The sequence below is a fragment of the Alexandromys fortis genome, unplaced genomic scaffold (assembly GCF_014885135.2).
Source record: "Alexandromys fortis isolate MF-2015 unplaced genomic scaffold, M_Fortis_MF-2015_v1.1 scaffold_55, whole genome shotgun sequence".
NCBI classification, from domain to species: Eukaryota; Metazoa; Chordata; class Mammalia; order Rodentia; family Cricetidae; genus Alexandromys; species Alexandromys fortis.
The window spans coordinates 101,388-123,957 of record NW_026067936.1 but is presented as its reverse complement, the minus strand read 5'-3'; the positions used below and the strand labels follow the sequence as shown (position 1 = coordinate 123,957).

At 42.0% G+C, this 22,570-nt stretch overlaps 1 protein-coding gene across 1 annotated transcript; it reads left to right on the top strand.

Annotated features, from left to right (window-relative positions):
- The first annotated feature begins 3,473 nt into the window (after positions 1–3,473).
- Vdac3 (voltage dependent anion channel 3) lies at positions 3,474–21,533 on the top strand. Its single transcript, XM_050146804.1, has 9 exons — positions 3,474–3,615; positions 8,521–8,589; positions 9,865–9,914; positions 13,446–13,598; positions 15,089–15,141; positions 16,654–16,881; positions 18,575–18,725; positions 19,648–19,705; positions 20,491–21,533. Exons 2-9 carry the CDS (start codon positions 8,523–8,525, stop codon positions 20,580–20,582), a joined length of 852 nt encoding a protein of 283 aa, XP_050002761.1. The 5' UTR covers positions 3,474–3,615; positions 8,521–8,522; the 3' UTR covers positions 20,583–21,533.
- Positions 21,534–22,570: the final 1,037 nt, after the last annotated feature.

Sequence of the window (22,570 nt, the reverse complement as noted above, 5' to 3'; positions counted from 1 at the left end):
CAGCCTCTGGGGAAGCAAGATGTGAGGTAACAAGCAATGAGTCTTGTGGCAAAATATAGAATAATAGAAATGGGCTAATTTAAGTTGTAAGATCTAGTTAATAATGATCTTGAGCTAATAGGTCAAACAGTTTGTAATTAATACTAAGCCTCAGAGTGGTTCTTTGGGAAGTGGCAGGCAGGAGAGACCTCCAGTTACAAAACAGAGAAGGGGAGGGAAAGGAGTAAGAGAGGAACACATGGAGGACCAACTAACACTAAGGGCCATTTGAAGGGCCGTATGGAAGCCTACCACAGTAGAAGCTTCTTCAAATACATACATATGCGAAAGGAATTAAATGGAATCACCAAATAACAGAGGAGACAACGCCCAATTGGACGTCTCTCACCTTCAAGTGAGAGGAATGGGTTATATCTAATTGAACTGTTAGCCAAAGGGACCCCATGGAAATCCCCAAACAGCTCAGGATACTGCAAGGCTGTTGGTTGCTCTCCACAAACTGATGATAAGGTTCTATTGCCAAAGACAACACTTACATATCTCATTGCACAAGTAGAGATGGTGGTACCTAACTAGAGACTTCACCTCTGATACTGAAAACTATTCTGCATGGTACCCGAGGTAACCACCAACCCTGCTACAAATCCTGTGATCTATAATTGTGATCTGTCTGCAAGATGTGTAGTGATAAGAGCAGTTTCTTTATTAATAAGAAATCACTCCCACATCAAAGATGTGCTGGTGTAATAGTGGCACAAAAGTTGTGAAACTATCTGGTTGAATTTAAAGCCCACCGCATGGGATGGAACCCATGCCTGACACAGTTTTGGTGGCCAAGAACCTGAGAGGAGGGGGCTGGAGAGATGGCTCAGAGGTTAAGAGCACTGCCTGCTCTTCCAAAGGTCCTGAGTTCAATTCCCAGCAACCACATGGTGGCTCACAACCATCTGTAATGGGGTCTGGTGTCCTCTTCTGGTCTTCAGGCATACACACAGACAGAATATTGTATACATAATAAATAAATAAATAAATATTAAAAAAAAGAATCTGAGAGGAGATAGGCCGTGGACCTAGGGAAAACCAAATACTGCTGCTGCAGAATAATCCTTCTGTGCACTGTGAATATATGTTACTCTCATTGACTAACAAAGAACTGACTGGCTAGTAGCCAGGCAGGAAGTATAGGCAGGACAGCCAAACTGAGAATGCTGGCTGGAAGAAGGGCAGTCAGTGGAATGGCCAGCAGACACAGAGGGAGTAAGATATGCTGGAGGACAGGCAAAGCCACGAGTAACGTGGCAATACATAGATTAGTAGAAATGGGTTAAGTCGTAAGTTAATTAGTAATGAGCCTGAGCTATTGGCTGAGTATTTATACTTAAAAACACGAATCTCTTGTGGTTATTTAGGAGGTGGTTGCTGGGACGGGAAAACTTGGCCTACATAGTACTGTTCTAATAAAGTAATACAGCTATAAAATGAGAGTCCTAACAATCTTTTTTTATATTTATAGATCAGTGCCTCACTCAGCCCTCATCAGAGAACTTCTTCCTATAGTAAATGGGAACTGATACAGAGACCCACAAGTGGACAATGTTTAGAGAGTGAGAGATCTTGGGACACTCAGCTCTAAATAGTATGTCTATATCAAATCCTTCCCCTCTGAGCTCAAGGAACTCTCTAGAAGAGGTGGAAAGATTGTAAGAGCCAGAGTGGATGGATGATACCAAGGAAACAGTGTCTTTTAGACACAACAGGATTGACTTGTGTAAGTGGTGGCAGAGAAAATACTGAATTACAGGGCCTGGAGTTTCAAGGCAGATGGGCCCCAGTTTTGAGAGAGAAAGCAGACCTGAGCCCCCAGCCCTAACCAAGAAGCTATCTCTGATTGACATCTACCTGCAAAGGAAAAAAAAATTAAGTTTTCTTCAATGAAGTCTCACACTAATGGGTAGGCTCCATGCCCAACCGTAGATGGACACCCAAAACGAGTAATGGTATTTTTGTGGACTTTTTGTCTTATAGCATTGAGTTTGGGCATTTTTTTTTTCCTTTTTCTTTTTTGGATTTACTTGTCTTTTGCTTGTATATTATAGTTTCCATGTTTATGTTTATATGGGTCTTTTCTCTCTGTTGTATGATTCATGTACTTCCTCTTTGTTATTTTTCTTCAGGTTTGTTTGGCTGTTTTCTAAAGAGATAAAGAAGGCATGAGGTTGGGCGGTTGGGAGAATCTGGGAGGAGTTGGGGGTGGGAAAACCATGACCAGAATATATTGTATGAAAAATAACATTTTCAATTAAAAAGTTAATGGCAGACACATGTCAACAAAGAACTCCAAAAAGGCCACGTCCACACAACCGAGGCATTTTACCCTCAGATTTTATGTTGCTACAGTACTAGGTAGTCTAGCCTCAATTCTCCCAGTTGCTTTGGTAGAGTTCCTCAACACCTATTTCGTCTTATCCACTGTCCAACTTAAAAATCACAAAAACAGTTAGCATTAAATCCTTCCTTTTTCTTCCTAAATCTAGAACAGTCTACTAGCCTTTTCTTTGTCTTTCGTGACACTGACTTTCCGAAGAGAATGCATTTGATTTGCAGAATGTCCCTTAATTTTTGATTTGCTTCCTCACTGAGACAAATTACACGCTTTGTCAAGAATTTTGTGAACCACAGGACACAAGAAGACAATCTATCATTCGCAGTGACGTTAGCTTTAATCACTTGGTTAAGGCGATTTTCTTGCTATGAAGGTCTCTTCCACTTCAGTAAGTAATCCATGGAGTCTCAGAAACCATAGGCACATCCTTAACCATATTCTAAGGAATCCATTGTAATTATGGTGTGTGTCTCCAAAGTGGTGGTTTCCTGCTTGTGTAATTTCTCCTTCATTGACGTCTTGGGTCCTCTTCTCAAGATAACCTCTCTCTCCTCCATTTCCTCTCCCTTCGGATTAACTCGCAGGTTTCTCAATCTCCCAGTCGCTGATCCCCTGGGGCCTATGTTTTCCCATCCTTACAGCTGAGAAGAGTGTGGAGGCACACTCGACAATGACAGTCGACCTGGGCTGATGTCTCCTTTAGAGATCTGCAACTGAGAAGACGCGGAGGCGCACTCTACAGTGACAGGCGACCTGGGCTGATGTCCCCGTTAGAGATCTGCAAGTCATCCACCGGAGGATGGCCAGGCCCGGGAGTGACATTCCAGCCGGAGGCACGTGTCTGCAGACGCAAGGCAACAGTAGCCATGGCTTCGGCACGTTCTCGCGAGAACCCCCGCCTCCGGGCACGGACGGGGTCCTCCAAGCTTTTTGTCCTTTTTCTCAACCCCCACCGGTCACCCGCCTGCTGGAGGGGGGGGGCGGAGGGGGGGGGAGAGAAAGAGCCTCTCGCGCACGCCAAGCCGGACAGTTGGCGGACGCGTCCCCCGCAACCCCCTGCGCGCCGGGCTGGAGGCGCGGCACCGCGCGCGCGTCCGCGCGCTTCTGGGGCGACGGACGCGCAGGCGCAGCGGGGAGCGAGGTCGCGCAGGCGCGGACGGCGTTGGTGTGAGAAGACCTTCAGCGTTGCCTTGGTGGAGCGGGACGGGACGGGGCCCACCCTCGGGTTGGAGGTGAGGCGGCCGCCGCCCCGGGCCGGGTGGGCGGAGGGCCGGCGGGTCTGACTAGCCGAGGCCGCCGAGGAGAAGCCGTGGGCCGCCGGTCCAGAGCGAGGCGAGGCGGGGAGACTCCGGCTGCCCGAACCTTGCTGGCCGCCTGAGGGCGGGAGTCGCCTCCCTGGGCCGCGACCTTCCGCTGTGCCCGGCGTGCGCACTGGCGATCTGCCCGGGGTCAGGGCTGGAAGGAGGGCGGTTTCTAGAGGAGACGAGCCCTGGTACCCCAAAGCTACACCCCACCTTGCCCTCCCTCACGTCCCTCTCTGACGTGTCCAGCATCTGTCAGACGCGGCTTGCACTCCTGACGGCCGAAGTGAGGATGCTCTTCATGCATCTTGGAAAGGAGAAACCAGGAACAAAAGAGAAGCTGTGGTATCTAGTTGGTGCCTTTTGTTTTCCTCTCGGGGTCCAGTGCAGCCTCGGGGCATGGTGCATAGCTGTTTTGTAGAGCGGATAGACATGGGAGGCTGTGGCTTTACTCTCGAGTAATATGGAGTCTCCGTGTTTTCTCGATTTTTGCTTGATCATACCAGCAGTGCATTGCCCATCAGAATTGTGGGCCTGAATAAAGGACAGTTTGGGCATAAACGAGTTCAGTTAGCCACTTGACTTTTGCAAAGCCATGATGTTGAGAAACAGGCGATCAGAACGCTCAAAGCTTGTAATTAACACACATTTTGACCATTTTAGTGTATTTTCTTCCCAGTCGGCATAATGAACTTTAAACATTTCTGTCTGAATATCTAAGACCTGCATTTCTATACCGCTTTCCCAGAATAATGGCAAACAATTTACATCACTACCGGAATTGTAAAATTGCCCTGCTAGTGGAGTCTAAACCCTGCAACATAGAGCACAGTTTTATTATAGATTGATATAGAACAACACTACTCATTTGCCTTGACTCTTCGACTTTTCTTTTGGTTGGTGCCTCCGATAGAACCCGTGACCTTTTCTGTGTAAGACAATTGCTTTACCCATATGCCACCCCTTTTCTCTTTGTCATTTTTTAAGGTGTGTGTGGACTTGTTTGTGTGGTATAAGTACATGTTTGTGTGCACACATATGTGCATATGGAGGCCAGTGGTTAACATTGGTTGGGTATCTTCCTTAATTGCTCTCTTATTTTTTGAGGAATGGTCTTTTCTCTGAACTCATCCATTTGGCTGGGCTGGTTAACCAGCAGGCTCCAGGGTTCCTTCTGTCTCTGCCTTGTCCCTACTCCAATGCTGTATGGGTCCTGGGGATTCATGCTCAATACCTCAAGTTTGTGTGACACACACTTTGCCAACCGAGCCCTTTCTTCTGCCATGACATTATATATGATGTTTCAGTGTGTTCTTTCCTCTTAACTTTATATCACAGTGTGTTTAGCAAGTACAATTTTTAAATGCATTCCCAGTTAGGAAATTAGTCATCCTGAATATGGTGACATACAACTATAATCCCAGCCTGGGCTATAAACTAAGGCCCTGTTCAGCTATTGTAAAAGCCTAACAGAAATTCAGATTAAGAGTTGGACTTAGTGTAAATACATAGGCTATTTAAAGGATTTGTGACATGTCCATAGTTCAGGCATAGTGATTGTAATTTGCAGGTGTGTTCAGCCTGCTGGCATTGTGACACAGCTTCACCTATAAAATTCATGCTCAGTAACTTTGTCATCTATAAAGGTCATGCTCAAGAACCAGGCAATCAGCTTACAAACAAATCAAAAGCAAGGATACAGGGTCTCAGTGTGTAGCAACCCCTGCCTTGCTTCAGGCTTATAAACTGTGTCTGCCTCTGCCTTCTGAGTACTGGGGTTCAAGTCGTGTGTCACCATGCCCAGCTAATGTTTTATTTTATATATGGAGTGTGTGTGTGTGTGCACTTCTGCATGCTTTTGCCTCTGCCCACGTGTGATGGTCAGGGGATGACTTGGGGGAGTTGGTTCTATCCACCATGTGTGTTCTGGCATCAGAATCAGGTTATTAGGTTTGGTACCTTTACTTGTTGAACCATCTTACCTGCCCGAATTAGAGAGCTAGTGTATTTGTGTATGTGTAGATGTGTGCATGAAAATGGGCTGGAGAGATGGAGCACTGCCTGCCCTTCCAAAGGTCCTGAGTTCAATTCCCAGCAACCACATGGTTGTTTGAGGAAGAGACCTGGTCAGTCTTACACCATGAAACCCAATATGGACAAGTTCAACAGAACCACCATATACGGGCTATCCATGCATGCTTCAGCATTGCAAGGACATAAATTTCAATTTCAAGATGTATGCACACCACTGCCTGATTGTGGAGGTCAGAGGACCTTGTGGGCGTTGTCTGCTTCCATCATGTGGGTGTGAGGTTCAGAAGTCAGGTCATGAGTCTTGCCAGTTACTGCCTTCACCCCATCTCACCAGCTCCACATCTCATGGTAACGTTTATTCTTTTGTCGGTAGTGGGCACTTTCATTGCTGTCCTTGGCTGCATGTGTCCCCCAGGTGGAACATGCCTGGAACTGATACTCTGGAATTTTCTGGTATCATAAAATCCTGCTAATGGGATTGTTTGAGGTAGTTACAAATTGTTTAGATTGGGCTTCTGAGTCTTTAACAGGAAGACGACAGAAACTGCTTCAGGAGTCTGCTTTGCAGAGGTCTGAGGGAGGTTATATTCACTGAGATTTCGTTATGTGGATCTTACTGGCTTTTTGCAAAAGCTGGGTGAATAATGAGAGCCAAGATACAAAGCCAAAGTGCCTTGGATTTTCAAAGGTTGTAATTTCAAAGTTCACACCTATGACTGGTAAACAGGTTACCACAGATGAATTCTATTCTGTTTCTAGGTAGTGGTAAAATTATACCATTTTAAAAAATCTTTGGAAAAGACCATATTATGGAAGAGTGTATTTAATTTAGTAGGCTTAAAAATATTTTTATTTATAGTGTGTATTTGTATGTGTTTATGTCACATGTGTGCAGATGGCTTGCAGAGACCAGAATGTTGGGTTCCCTAGAGCTGGAGTTGGAGTTATGGGCTACCTGACTTGTGCTGGTAACTGCTGAGCCACCACTCCAGTCTTTGTAGGTGTTTTTCTTTGTTTGTATTTTTGAGATAGGATCTTGTAGCCCAGACTGACTTTGGTTTTGAAGTCTTCCTATTCTATATTGTTGAGACACCTGGTTCAGTCTCTCGAAGCCTTTTTATTTTATGTTTAAATTTTGTTTTGAGACAGGGTTTCACTATGTTGCTCTTATAGGACTGTAACCCTCTGGTAGTCAAGGGTGGCCTTGAACTCACCACTTCTCTCCTGAGAGCTGATATTGAAGGCATTACCACCACACCCAGCTTCAAAGCATTTAAGAAATTCCTTTGACCTTTTGACTTTTTATGATTTTGTTTGTATGGATGTTTTGCATGCACGCAGGCCTGTGTACCACATGTGTGCAGCACCTGTAGAAGCCAGAAAAGGGTGCCATATCCCTTGGAACTGAAGTTAAAGATGATGTCAGATTCCATGTGGATGCTGTGAATTAAACCTCTGGTCTTTGGAAGAGCAACTAGTGTTCTTAACTGTTGAGCAGTGTTGTGTCTTCAGTCCCAGTGAAACCTTTTTTGTGTGGCTGTAGTACAGGGATTGAACCTGGGCGCTTCTGTGCTAGGCAAATGTTCTACTTTTACTGATGTTCCCAGTTCTCCCTTTAATTTTTTATTCTTATCCTTGAGTCAAGAGTCTCACTAAGTTGCCAGCCTTGAACTTGTTCTGTGGTCGAGGATGGGCCTAAAAACTCCTGCTTCATCCTCCTAAGTAACTGGGATTGGAAGCTTGAGCCATCTGAATTTCAGAGTAGCAAAATATTAAAACCTTGAATGAAGGTTTCTAAGGCCCCCACCCCCCCCCCCCCCCCCCCCCCCCCCCCCCCGTTTTGGAGACAAAGTTTCCATGAGTTTCTTAGACTGTCATTGAGCTTGTACTGTTCTGTTTCAACAGCTGGGTGGAGAGTACAGGCATGAATCTGATGAATCTGTATACTTCCCCCCTTTGGGGTGTGGAATTGGGATTGAACCTAGATCCTCACACCTCAATCCTGAGAATTTAACCGAATGTTTTTATATTTCCTTAAAACTTTCTCTTTATGATCTGTGCACTAGCTCAGTTGGTGAACTACACAATCAGGAGAATCTGAGTTTGATTTCTAAAACCCATTTGAAAAGGCTGAGCATAGTGGTATGTACTTGTAACCCAGCCTTGGGAAGGTGGAGACAGGCAGAAGGACCTTGTGCTCTGCCTAGCTTAGTTACAGACCAATGATAGACCCTGTCTCAAAAAAATCATGAATGACACCTGAGGAATAAGACACATGCCCGTGTGCCTGCAATAATGCATACCTACCACACAGATACACACATGAAAGACAACACAGAACTTTGCTCTTTCCTCCTTTCTTTTCTCTTCCTTCCTTCCTTCCTTCCTTCCTTCCTTCCTTCCTTCCTTCCTTCCTTCCTTCCTTTCTTTCTTTCTTTCTTTCTTTCTTTCTTTTTTTTTCCTCTTTCTGGCTGTCCTGGAACTAGCTTTGTAGACCAGGTTGGCCTCGAACTCCCAAAGATCCAAAGTGCTGAGAATCCCAAGTGCTGGGATTAAAGGCGTGTACCACCACTGTCTGGCAAGAACTTTGTTTTCTTTGAGATAGAATTAAAAAGAAGCTCTGGATCTCATAAGGAAACTCTTATTTTCTAGTCTAAGGAACAGAATACCCTCTTTGAATTTTGGTTATATTAGTTTTAGTGCTTGTGATGGCAAAGGAAGGACAAACATCTTCTCAGGATGAAAGAGTGGAGAGTTGGAATGAGCATACTAAATGATTACTCTTCTGCCTTTATTTTTAAGATATGTGTAACACACCAACTTACTGTGACCTAGGGAAGGCTGCCAAGGATGTCTTTAACAAAGGGTATGGTAAGTATGCAATGGTAAATTTTTATGTTGGGTCAGGGTTAGTGATGAATTCTGAGGATTTAGTTGCATGTTTTTACAGATCCTTAAAAGTTTTGCTTTGTAGGCTAGGGAATAACTCAGTTGGCAAAGTGTATAAGGCACTCTGTTAGTAAAATAAGGGTAAGTGACCATTAATCCACATCACAAATATTAAGAGCTAGTAATAGCCTCTTTTATTCTTTAGACTCCTTTGCAAACTTTAAGAGCAGTTATTATACATACACCCATGCATAAACATATCTAACATCTGTAATATAAAGTAGCATCTACCTATAATATTTATGCCTTATTTCACTAGTTCTGTGTATGATGAAAGTGTTTATGGCCTCTTTGTATAATGGTTTGTTTGTTAGTTTTTTTCCTTGTGATAGGGTCTCACTCATAGCCCTGGCTGGCTTGGAACTTGCTGTGTAGACCAGGCTGGCCTGGAATGCACAGAGATCCACTTGCCTCTGCTTCTTGACTGCTGGGATTAAAGGTGTGTGCCACCATTCCCAGCCCATATAATGTTTTTTAATACACCATTTTTTTTTTTTGTTTTGTTTTGTTTTTTTGTTTTTTCGAGACAGGGTTTCTCTGTAGCTTTGGAGCCTGTCCTGGAACTCCCTTTATAGACCAGGCTGGACTTGAACTCACAGAGATCCACCTGCCTCTGCCTCCCGAGTGCTGGGATTAAAGGCGTGCGCCACCACCGCCCGGCTATACACCAATTTTTAATGAGAATGCAGATGCCATGTTTTTATTTCTTTCATAAAAATATATGATTCTTTTTACAAGTAGAAAATGTTTTAGGTTTTAAATTTTTAATACTTCTGTGCTATACATACTGATTTTTTTCTTACTAATGTTCATTATATTTTTACCTTGCATAAACACACACACATACACAAACATAGATATACATGTGTACATGCATGTACACACACAACAGCATCGATTTTTGAGTAATTTTAGTTTTGAAAATAGAGCATTCTTAAAAAGGGATGAGTTTATTCATTTTTATACATACTTATTTTATGCTTTTATACATTTTAAAGGTATGAGTTTATTCATTTTTAGGACATTTAGAATTATACTTCTTTTGTTATAATTTAGTTTCTTTTTAAATTCTTATCTGATGAGAATACCTTATATTTTCCATATGGGATGTATAATGTATTACTTTCATATTTTTTAAGTTGAAAAACTGAGCAAAAGTTAAATTTTGTGTATTACTTTGTCTTTTAATGTTCCTAGGGTTTGGCATGGTCAAAATAGATCTGAGAACCAAGTCTTGTAGTGGAGTGGTGAGTATCTAAGATGTTTCTAATAGGTAAAGCCTGCTAATTTAAGGGAACTGATTTTGCAATGTCTGTTTACTGTTATATAAAGCAGCATCCTCTTGACACAGCTGTCCACCCTGCAGCTTGCCCTTCTCTGGTTTCACTGAGCCTGTGAAGCCTGTGGACAATTAGGTTGAATTTGGCAGTTGTTTTTTTTTTTTCTTCAGGCATCCTACCCTTAGGTGAAACAGAGTGTATTTTTGACTTATATTTATACTTTCATGAATATGTATGAATACTGAAACCAACAGGTCATACAAGTTTTATTGCTTTTTTACAAAGTAAATTCATTTTAATCTGTCTTCTCATTATTGACTTGTGCAAAATATAGGCTATAATTTATTTTATATGTGTGTATGTACAAGATTATTTTATGTTTTTAAAAGGGATTTTATGTGGATGGGCATTTTGCCTGCACATATGTCTGTGCACCACATACTTGCCTAGTGCCCAAGGAAGCCAGAAGAGGATGTCAGATCCCTTGGAACTGGAGTTAAAGACAGTTGTGAGTCATTTTGTGGTTCGCTGGGAATCGAACTCTAGTCTGTTGGAAGAGCAGCCTTTCGGCCCTTATTGTTGGCTTTTTTTTTTTTTTTTTTTTTTGTTGCTCTGGAGTCTTTCCTGGCACTAGCTCTGTAGACCAGGCTGGCCTTGAACTCACAGAGTTCAAGTTCCGCCTGCCTCACTGCCCGCCCTGCCTGTTTTATGGTTTTTAACTGATTCTCTTCCAATTTTTTTTTATTACAAGTCAAGATGTTGACATATTTTTCAAAGCATCATTAACCCAGACATCCAGTAAATCTCAGCAAACAGCTGAACTTTTTTTTCTCTCTGGTACTGCATATGGAACCTAGGGCCTCAAGTAAGGAAAGTACTCTACGAATGAATTACATCCCCAGACCCCTACCCCTAGTTTACTTTTTTTTATTTTGATCAGGGTCCTTACTGAGTAGCCAGTGTTGGCCCTGAACACACCTGTATCCCAGACAGGCCTTGAACTTTGAGTCCTCTTCCTCAGCCTTCTAGGTAACAGATGGTAGGCCTGTGCCACTGAGGCTAGTGGGTTAGCTGTTTATCTTTCCTTCCTTCTCTTTTTCCCGGTGCTGGGTACCCAGGGCCTTGAGCTTGCTAGACAGCACTACAACACTGGCTGTCACCCAGGTGAATGTTTAATTCACCGTATTCCCTGATTTATTTTTACAGGCTACATCTTTAGCTGGTGCTTACTTATTCAAACCCATGCATGTTTTATTTATGAATATAGTTGTTTAATTAGAAGGATGAAAGGTCTGTGCCATTCGTGTGGCATTTTGCATTTTACTCTGCACAGCTGGGGTTTGTCCTGTTACTCTTTTCCCTGGGTTCCTTGGCCATGAGTGAATGTATGTATGACCTGCCTTGCCAAGGAGGCTTTGTATGTAGTTCTGTTGAAATAGGAAAACTGTACACGTTTTAGAATTTTCAGAAGTTACGATTGTGCCTTTCTCTCTCTTTCATGCTGCTGCGGTGGCGCTGTGCGTCAGATGGTGAGGAGGAAACCCTTGCATGCTTGTCTTGTGGCTGCTTCTCGCATTTAGGGTCACTGTCATGCTCTGTGTGCATTTCCCGGGCTCTGTTCTACAGGGACCTTTCTCTGTGTTGCTTACTAGCATTGGATGCTTAGCTGAAGATGCCATTTCCGTACTGTAGATGGATTTTATCCTCATTTGACTGCTCTCCAATTAGACCCACATCTGGACTTCAGCTGAGAACAGTTGACACTTTACCTTTGAATTTGTGTTTCTGGTACCCCAGATTCTCAGTAGAGCTTCGGACTAAGAGGTGGAAGGAAGACATGTGGAATAACACCAAAATATTTACATTTGCTCTATTTGTCACTTTTAAAAAGTCAACATAAAAAGTACAAATGAGACAGGTAGATTTATTATTAAGAGCAACAGTTTTCATATTAAGGAATTAACCTGAGCAGTAAACATGGCTCATGCTGTATTGTTTTGCCCTAAGTGGACAACATAGTTTTCATCTTGGAAGCTTTCTATGTAGTATTAATAAACACCATAGCTTCCCAGTGGTTTTTTCTGCATCCATCTCGAGTTAAGGCTAAAGGGAGGACTCAGGTCGCAGACAGTTGCTGTTGACCAGATTTCAGAAGTGCCCTTGAAAGCAGCAGGGCCAGGCAGAAAGTTTCTTTCTTGACAGTCGGGGGTTGTCCGTGACGGCTGTTGACCGTTTGCTTCCCTCTAGAAGGTTTTTCCTAATTGTTTACTAATATGATGGAAAGGACACTTTAGTTGAGAGGAGGATATATTTACAGCATTCATAGTGATTATTTTGTACTTTAGAGGGTAGGCCAGGTGGAGGAGGAGGAAAGAGGCATTTTAAATTCTATTTTACTGTGAAAATGGGTAGATAATTTTGATGTTGTTTGAAAGAGTTTATGGTGAAGATTCTACAGATACAGTTTTATGGCTGAAGCATTCATGTTTCACAACATTGTAAATGTACTTTAATGCTATGTCAGTATATGTTGAAAATGATCAAGTTTATTTTAAATGTAATTTTTCTTTTGCAGTCCTGGAATGGAACCCAGGGCCTTGAGCACACTAGGCAAGCACTTTACCATTAAGCTACTTCACAAGACCATAAAAAAATATTTTTAGAAAACAGTGGTTGGGGCTGGCGAGGTGGCTCAGCAGCTACAGTACTTGCTGTCCTTGCAGAGGACCAGGTTTGGTTCCTAGTAGCCACATGCTGTTCGCAACTGCCAGTAACGCTAGTTCCAGTGAATCCATCCAGTCCCCTTCCTGGTCTTGAGGAGCACCAGGCATACACACAGTACATATACATACATGTAGGCACTCATAGATGCACATAAGTAAAATTAAATCTTAAATAAAGCAGTAGGTTGAGGCTATAATTCAGCAATAGAGATGTGGGCAGGGCCTTGGGTTCCGTTCCCAGCTCCTTTCCCTACCCCCGCCTCCATCCCACTACACTCCCACCCTCTCTCTCCATCCCTGCATCCCCTTGTACCTCTACCTCCTAAACTAAAGTGCTGACTATAAAAAGAAAGTGTGTGAGATAGTGTTTATAAATTCTTAAATACCTCTAAATTTACTGTTTGACAAGTATTACAGAGAATTGATAGTCATCTTAGGCTATGAAAGTGAAATTTTTGAAAGTTAAGTATTTTTTGCCTTTTTAATAAAAGCATTTATTTCCAGCAGAGATATTGTTCTTTTAAAGTTACCAATTTAATATGATCACTAAAAAAGAGTGTATTGAATAATAAATACCAATAAGAAGGGAGGAATAATATAAAGTCTTAAACCTGGTTAGAGACAGAAAGAAAGCAGGACGTACATTGTTGAAGGGTAGGGTTGTGGTGAACAGTAAATTATATTGGTTTCTGATGCACGCAATACTGTTTTCTGAAATGAATGATTTCTATTTGGTGATATCATCTTAAAATAATGATTTTGTCTTGTTTACCAGGAATTTTCTACTTCAGGTCATGCTTATACTGATACAGGGAAAGCATCAGGCAACCTAGAGACCAAGTATAAGGTCTGTGACTACGGACTCACCTTCACCCAAAAGTGGAATACAGACAATACCCTGGGGACAGAAATCTCCTGGGAGAATAAGGTGAGGAAGGCAGTAGACATTATTTGTAGGTTTAATATCTCTTTCACATCAAATAATGAGCAGAGCTGGGGCTGGGGAGATGGCTTAGCCGTCAAGAGTACCTCCTTCTCTCACAGAGGACCCGAGTTCAGTTCCCAGACCTCCAGCTCCAGGGGATCTAAAACCTCTGGCGCATGAGCACCTTCACCATGTGTGTACTCCCCCACAAGCCCACATGAGTACACATAGTTAAGAATAATAACATAAATCGTTAATAAATTGATAAACTCCAAATATAATTTGAGTGGGATTTTCAGTCTTCTACTACACTTTCTCTTTTTATTTATTTTCTTGGCGTGTCTTCACATTTGAAAAGGCCACACTGCACCTTTGTTCTGATTAGCTAATTGTGTCACATAGTCAGTCCTCTCGGGAGCAGTGGGACTCTCTTTGGTAATTTGGTTTACTTTTGTAGTCTTTGCAAAATATATGCACAAAAACGTTTCTAAATTGTTTCAATGTTTCCCAGGAGAAAGGCAATTAGCTGGTTTTGTTAGGTTCCTACTGTGTAGAGGGCACTGTGTTTTTCTTTTGGAGAATGGATTGCACGTAGTCCAGGCCAGCCTCAAACTTTGTAGCTGAAGTTGACCTTGAACTCCTGATTTTCCTGCCTGCCCTCCAGGCCCAGCTGAGTGTTTGAAGCCCGGCCTGGCTTATTGACACACAGAAAGAGATACAGCTAAAGAAGTTGGTTTTGTTAAGTGTCAGCTTATCTTATAGTTATTTCAAGAGAGTATCAAGATTATTTTATTACATTGGAGTAATTTTTTACAATAATTTATATTATTTAATGTTTAGGATTTGTCCTATACATTTTAATCTTTTTAAATTTTTGTTTTTGTTTTTTTGGTTTCCAAGCCTTGGCTGTCTTGGAACTTACTCTTTAGACCAGGCTGGCCTCGAGCTCACGGAGATCCACCTGCCTGTTCCTCCCAAGTGCTGGGAGTAAAGGTGCTGGCACCTTTTAAAAATGTTTGCCATGGGGTCCTCATTCATTCTATCACTCAGGCTAGTTACAGACTGGAGCTTAAGGTTTTCTGCCTCAGTCTCCCGGGGAGCTTGGACTACAGGGACACGCCACCATGACCAGCTTAATTCATATTTGAAGAGAACCAGGAGGAGGGGAGGGAGCTAAGGGGCGGGAAAGCTGGGTGAGTGGCAGTGCACACCTTCAATGCTAGCATTGTGGGTGGCGAGGGGCGGGGGGTCTCTTGAGTTCAAGGCTGACCTGGTCTATAGAGGGAGTTCCGGGACAGCCAGGGCTACACAGAGAAACCCTGTCTTGGAAAAAAGAAAGAAAGAAAGAAAGGATAGGGGAGGTAATCTATAATTTACTATCTGGCTTTCTTTAATGACTTCATTATTAAAGAGCAAGTGGGAGGAAGCTTTAGAATTGGCTTGAGTTAAAGAATAGAAAATTAATTGTTAATTGACAAATTTTTGTTTTACAGTTGGCGGAAGGGTTGAAACTGACTCTTGATACCATATTTGTACCAAACACAGGGTAATTATTCAAACTATTTTTTTTTCTGGTTTCTTTTCGAAGGTCTAGAGCTTTAGCTTTGGAAATGTAAAACGGGAAGTGTAGGGGCCGGGAGAAACTGGGAACTTGTTCTAGCAATGCTAGGATATTAGCATGCCTTTAAAAGAAGAGCTTCCTCAGGGCAGCATAACATTACCAGTAAAACATTTTCAACAGGCACACCTAGCTTAGGAGTTAGAAGGGCTGAGAGTTGTACCTACTCTAATGACTAATGGGTGTGGCAAGAGTGTACTCTGCTGTGTGTCAGGGACCTTAGAAGTCCTGAAAGTCCTCTGGGCTTAGTCTGTTTTCCCTTTGAGTCATTTATCTGCTCAGCCTAGTTTCTGCTCTCTGAAGACAGAGACACTAGAGCAGTGCAAAGAGGAATTTGTTCTTAGACTAGCAATGGAACTGCCCTTCCTGGCTCACGCTTTAATTATTTTTAGAACAAATATTCTCTCAAAAGCCTTGTAGGACTATTTGGAACTAATAGACACAGGTTATTCAGAACTAATTCTGAATAGTCAGCATTGCTATTAAAAGTATGTTTCTGCTGGGTGTGTTGGTACACACTTTTAATCCCAGCATTCGGGAGAAAGGCAGATAGATCTCTGAAAGTTTTAGGCTAACCAGGACTACTTATTGAGACCTTGTCTAAAACAAACAACAAAAATGTATTTCTACTAATAGGTTAATAATGTGTTTTGATGTTACTTTTGTAGCACTTGAAAATATTTAAGGATATTTGTTTCTAGTGTATCTCGGTGTATATTTATATGTATATATATAAACTTATATATATTTGTATATTTAGATTATTAATTTGGCAGTACAATATCTTATTACATATGGACTTTGTATTTTTTGACAAAATTATGAATATCTGTGGGGGAATATGTAGTGTTTGAATATGTGTATACATTGTGTAATCAAATAGGATAAGTGTATCTCATCAAACGTCTATCATTTCTTTGTATTGAAAGCAAATTTAAAACTCTTGCATTGTTTTTGAAATATATAGAACTTCATGTGTAGTTCTCCCTGATGTGCAGCAGGACTTTAAAACAGTTTTCATATCTGTTCATTATCTAGTGATTTGTTCATGTCTTTGTGAGATTATTAATCATAAAATACTTTTATTATTTCAACTCATGGTGAAGAATATATAATGACATACATTTCTTCACACACACACTCCCCCCCCCACCTTTTTTTGAGCAGAGTTTTTTTGTGTAGCCCTGGCTGTCCTGGAACTTACAGAGATCCACCTGCCTCTACTTCCAGGTGCCAATATTAAAGGTGTGTACTCCCATAACTGTTGACATAAAGTTCAATCCTAACAGAGTTGTATTTGTAGAGCTAAGTCGTTTGAAACATTTTTCAATGTATTATGTCATCTACCAAAACAGTATTTCCCTTTGGAGAGGGTCTTACTTCACAAATTACTGGAAATAGTAGACTCACATTATTCTCATTGTATTGTTTCTTTTACAGAAAGAAGAGCGGGAAATTAAAGGCCTCATTTAAACGAGATTGTTTTAGTATCGGCAGTAATGTTGATATAGATTTTTCTGGACCGACCATCTATGGCTGGGCTGTGTTGGCCTTTGAAGGTTGGCTTGCTGGTTATCAGATGAGTTTTGACACGGCCAAATCCAAACTGTCGCAGAATAATTTTGCTCTTGGTTATAAGGCTGCAGACTTCCAACTGCATACTCATGTGTGAGTGTTTATTATCGTTTATAATAACAGCTAGTGCTGTTCCTCTGAGAGGTGGTAGTTGTGACGTGGTAAGGTTATAAGTGAGTAAAAGTGGGTACCAGTCCTGCTGGACGTTTTCATAGCTCGAGGCTCACGAGTGGGGCACACTGTGCTGTGCTGCTGTCCGCTTTTACCCCAGATTCTGGGGCGTTTTAGAATCTGTAAGGGAACACCTCGTGGAGACAGCCAAGAGCACGTATGCACGTCACTGTTTTGACTGTATGGGGAAGCAGATGTTTGGAACACTTAAGAACAATCACCAAATAATTTGAGTGTCCTGGAACTTCTCTGGTAATTCTGTATGGAGATTTTCATGTATCTTTGATCAGAACCTAGTTACTCTCTATTGCATTCAGAAATAATAGGGTTCTCAAAGTAATCCTGGATTTCAGTGTTGGCTGAGTCAGCCTGAACTTTGATTTATAAATATTTAGTTTTTTGGTGTTTTAAGACAGGATCTTGCCCTGTGGTGGTGGCGCACACCTTGAATCCCAGCACTCGGAAGGCAGAAACAGGCGGATCTCTGTGAGTTTGAGGCTAGCCTGGTCTACAGAGATAGTTTCAGGACAGGCTTCAAAGTTACAGAGAAACCCTGTCTTGGAAAACGGGGGTGAGGGGGTGGGGGAGAAGAGACAGAAACTCCTATAGATCAGCCTAGCCTTAAACTCACTATGTAGCCTTGGCTGACCTTGAGCTCCTTCCAGTGCTGGGATCATAGGCAGGAATGAACTGTGTGTTTCATGGGATACTCTAATATAAATAATGGTATTGAAACACTGTTGCTAGGAAACTATGGTATGATGTGGGATTCCCCTCTGTTGTGAATATGTTTTATTACCATTGGTTAATAAAGAATTTGTTTTGGCCAATAGCCAGGTAGAATAGAGCCAGACTGGAAATCCAAACAGAGAGACAGCAAACAAAAAGACCAAGTGGGGGGACACCAGCAGCTGAAATAAGATGCCAGAGTAATTAATACTGGTAAGCCATGGGGTACATGGCAATACACATTAATTTATATGTAGAGCTAGTCAGTGAGAAGCCTGAGCTATTGACCAAACAATTATAATTAATATTTAGCCTCCGAATGATTATTTTGTAAGTAACTGTGGGAATGGGTGGGCGGGAGAGAAACCCTCAGCTACAATGGTATGCTTCAAAGAGCTCTGGGTTTCTGTCTGGAACTGTGTTCCTGGGTATTATGTGGAAAGTATTTTTCACTCTGAGTGTTGAGTAAATAAAAGCTAGTATTGTCTTTAGGCCTATATTTTTACCTCTTTCTTTCCAGTCTTTATGGATCTAATGCCTATAAAGGGGCTATGGTTATAGTTTCTACATTCTGTGAAAGATACCTATGAATTGTATACTTACCTGACATGTCTGCCTTTGAATATAGGTAACTTGTGTCTTAAGACATTTATATTATGCAGAAGAGTCAAGTAAAACGAATCAGGTGCTATAATGCTTTTGTTAGGCTTTTAGATACTTCGTAGGTTGGTTGTATTTCTTGTTTAATAGTCAATTTGTCCTAGGATTTTGCTAGGCTTCAAAGTTGCACGGTTGAATTTATGTTTAGATAGTTGTAGACTTTGTTTCCATGTCTTAACAGTAAATGATTCAAACTTATGACTTTTATTTTACACTGTGAAAACAGGAATGATGGTACTGAATTTGGAGGCTCTATCTATCAGAAAGTTAACGAGAAGATTGAAACGTCAATCAACCTGGCATGGACAGCTGGCAGCAACAACACTCGTTTTGGCATCGCTGCTAAATATAAGCTGGATTGTAGAACTTCTCTGTCTGTAAGAATGTGCTGTGGGGTTGCTCTAGTGCTTTATTGGCCTCGTGACCTCACTCACGTACATCTAAGGCAGGAAATGTCGCTTCCAGTCCTAATTCTCCCCTGCTGGCTGTTGTCAGACCTTTGGCCTCAGTATAGTCTTACTTGAGCTCTGTATAAGGCGCTCCGTGTATTATCCTGTGTAATTCTCATAACTGTTTTGTGTGGTGAAGAGACATTACCTAGAAACTAGGTCAGTGTTGCAGTAAGCAGCAGTGTCAAAATATTAATTCAGATCTGACAGCAGATCTCATGCTGTAATCACTGGGTCAGGTTAGAGATCGGCATCTCAGAGAACTCAGTACAGGCCAGGCACGCCGTTAATCCCAGCACTTGGGAGAGGCTGGCAGACCTTCTATGATCTCAAAGATAGCCTGGTCTACATAGTGAGTTCCAGGATAGTCGGGGCTATGTAGTGAGACTCTCTCAAAACAGGAACAACAAAATTCAGTACATAGAGATGCTTGGTAACACAATGTGCTTGAAAATCTATTTAAGGACTTTAAAGCAACCAGGTGGTGGTGATGCAAGCCTTTAATCCCAGCACTCAGGAGGCAGAGGCAGGTGAATCTCTGTGAGTTTGAGGCCAGCCTGGTCTACAGAGCGAGTTCCAGGATGGGCTCCAAAGCTACAGAGAAGCCCTGTCTCGAAAAACAAAACACAAACAAAAAAAGAACTTTAAAGCATACAATCTCATATTACCCACAATTCCTGCCAGGCTTCTTAAAAGATTTATCTTTTTTTTTCTTTTTTCAGTTTTAATAATTCTAGATTTAGCTCCAGGGTGCTTTTACCTTTAGAAACCTTGTGCATGAATCAGTTTTTGTATTGGAAGGATGTGTTGTTGTTTTCTAACTGCTTCTGTTCTCATCTCTTAATTGTAGGCCAAAGTAAATAATGCCAGTTTAATTGGACTGGGTTATACGCAGACCCTCCGACCAGGTACGTAAAAGGAGTTCATTAATGGAGGGTCACAGTAGAAAGTTACAGGAAGAAAATGAATGCAAAAGGGAAAAAAAAAAGTAGTTCTGGAAGCACTTATGTAATCACCGGGTTGACTCAGGCCCCTGTCATGCAGAGGACGGTGGGGCAAGTGCTTCTGCTCTACATTTCTAACTGTGCCGCTAGCCTTTGAATTCGGCTCTGTTTGTGTGTGTGTGTTTTATCTGTGTGTATGTGTCTCTGTGAAGGTGTTGAATCCTAGAGTTACAGACAGTTGTGAGCTGCCGTGTAAGTGCTGGGAATTGAACAGTAGCTAGTGGTCTTAACCACTGAGCCATCTCTCCAGCCTCTGCCCCCATTATTCTTAATCTTGAACTACAATAGTTTTTTTTTTAAATATTTATTTATTTATTTATTTATTTATTATGTATACAATATTCTGTCTGTGTGTATGCCTGCAGGCCAGAAGAGGGCACCAGACCTCATTACAGATGGTTGTGAGCCACCATGTGGTTGCTGGGAATTGAACTCAGGACCTTTGGAAGAGCAGGCAATGCTCTTAACCGCTGAGCTATCTCTCCAGCCCCCGAACTACAATAGTTTTGTTCCTTGTGCTCTGCTCGGCACAGGTCAGCAGACTGGACAGCCTGTGCTAGTGTATGGTGTAGCTGCAGTAGAGCCTAGGCTGCGTGCGCCATGCTGTTGACTCAGATCCATTATTTCTAGAAAATTTAGGTCTGAAAACCATACTGACTGCAAGTAATGTGGTTTGTTCTTCTCCCTAGGAGTCAAGTTGACCCTGTCAGCTTTAATAGATGGAAAGAACTTCAATGCAGGAGGTCACAAGGTTGGATTGGGATTTGAACTGGAAGCTTAATGTGGTTTTGAGTAGAACATCATTTGTCCCTGGAAGTGAAGAGAAATGAACCCACTATGTTTTGGCCTTAAAATTCTGTGAAATTTCAAAAGTGTGAACTTTTTATTCTTCCAAAGAATTTTAACCCTTCCCACACTGAAGTCTAGAGATTGCAGATCTATCCTCAGAGAGGTCCTTGAAGGCATGCCTGGAGATTGTCACGTCTGTGCCACATTTCAGCTGAGCTCTGCAGTGTTCACTTAAATATGGTTCTCAGCAGCAGCGCAGTGTCACGTTAAAGAGTTTGTACACCACGTCCTGCATGTCCCACTCCACTTTTCATGACCTTTTGTTAGCTCAGTCTCTGCTGTAGTGGAATCTTTGGTTTTGCATCAGAGTGAAATAAACCCATCAGATTTGGAACAGAATTGCTCATCTGATTTATGGGTAGTGGTTGATTTGTTTTTGGAAGTGGAGCTAAGTCTTAAGTGGCATGTCTAAATCATAAGTGCCCTCACCTCTCCCACTTCCAGTTCTCACGCCTCCCCTGAAGGACGAGGCAGTGGAGAAGCACAGCTGTCAAGGAACTAGCTTCCTGCTGGATCCTGTCAAAGTGCCCTGAAGCTGCTGAGGGCATAGTGGCTGAAGAGATGGGCAGAGGGAAGAGGAACGGATGGGGAGGCTGCAGTGGGAAAGGGATACCTCCAGGGCTTCAGGGGGAAAATGGCTTTTTGAGTACTGGGTCTGATAACACAACTGAAGAAGGTGTTAGCAGTTTAGGAGAGATGTGGGTAGATAAACACTCTAGGGCTTGGAATTAGACTAAAAGTAGAAATTCCCATTCCTTACAACCCTTCCTTTTCAGTACTGCTAGCAGTTTGATGTATATTTCTGCAGATGTTAGCATTTTAAGAGATCTCGTAGGTGTCCATTTATAGAAGGTTAATAAAGTACTTATCTCCTTTTAGATTACACTATTTTCATAATGAATTTTTTTTCTTTTTAGAAATTACTTTAAAATTTATTTACTGTCCTAGTCTCTATTGCTATTACAAAACACCTTGACCAAGGCGACTCCTAAAAGAAAACTGATGTCTCAGAGGGTTAGCTCATGATGGCGGAGCAGAGATGTGGTGGCAGGAGCAGCCTGGAGCACAGCTGGCAAGTAGGGGGCAGAGAAAGACAGATTGGGAATCTGCAGTCTCAACACCCACTCCCAGTGACACCTAATCCTTCCCAAGCAGTTCGACAAACTAGGGACCAAGTATTCAAGCACGAGCCTATGGGGGCCATTCTCATTCAAATCACCACGTTTACTTTGTGTGTGTGTGTGTGTGTGTGTGTGTGTGTGTGAATGCATGTGTGCACAAGTGTGCCCCAGTGTGTACGTTGAGGTCAGAGACAATTGTGAGAGTTGGTTTTCTTTTCACCAAGTGGGTCTTGGAATGAAACTCTGGTCATCAGGCACCTTCACTTACTGAATCTTCTCAGTAAGTGGGAGTCTGCTTCTAAATTTAATATGTGATCCCTCTTTCTGTTTGTTTATATTTTTACCAATGTTTGTGTGTTCATTTCCCTACAGCCTCAGTAACACTGCATATTGCAGATTATACTCATTGGTCTAATTTTTTTGTTTATGAATTACTATAAATATGACATACTTACCCGTTTTGTGTTGCATTGGCTTTTGTATTACAACCAGTGCAACATTGAATGGCATTCCTTTTTCTCTGGATATTTCCATAGTAGCAGTGCCATAATGATGAATGTGGTTTATTTGTATACTAGCTACATATGACTTCTTTATTTTATACTTTTTTTATTGACATTTATTGAGCTCTACATTTTTCTCTGCTCCCCTCCCTGCCTCTTCCCTCCTCCCTTCAATCCTTCCCCAAGGTCCCCATGCTTCCATTTTACTCAGGAGATCTTGTCTTTTTCTACTTTGTACTTCCCATGTAGATTAGATCTATGTAAGTCTCTCAGTGTCCTCATTGTTGTCTAAGTTT

What these genes read in the sequence shown, in the direction of transcription:
- Vdac3 (XM_050146804.1), top strand. Translation starts at nt 8,523, where the DNA reads ATGTGTAACACACCAACTTACTGTGACCTAGGGAAGGCTGCCAAGGAT. An exon ending in CCAAGTCTTGTAGTGGAGTG is followed by an intron (nt 9,915 to 13,445) that starts GTGAGTATCTAA and finishes CTTGTTTACCAG; the next exon opens with GAATTTTCTACTTCAGGTCA. An exon ending in AAATCTCCTGGGAGAATAAG is followed by an intron (nt 13,599 to 15,088) that starts GTGAGGAAGGCA and finishes TTTGTTTTACAG; the next exon opens with TTGGCGGAAGGGTTGAAACT.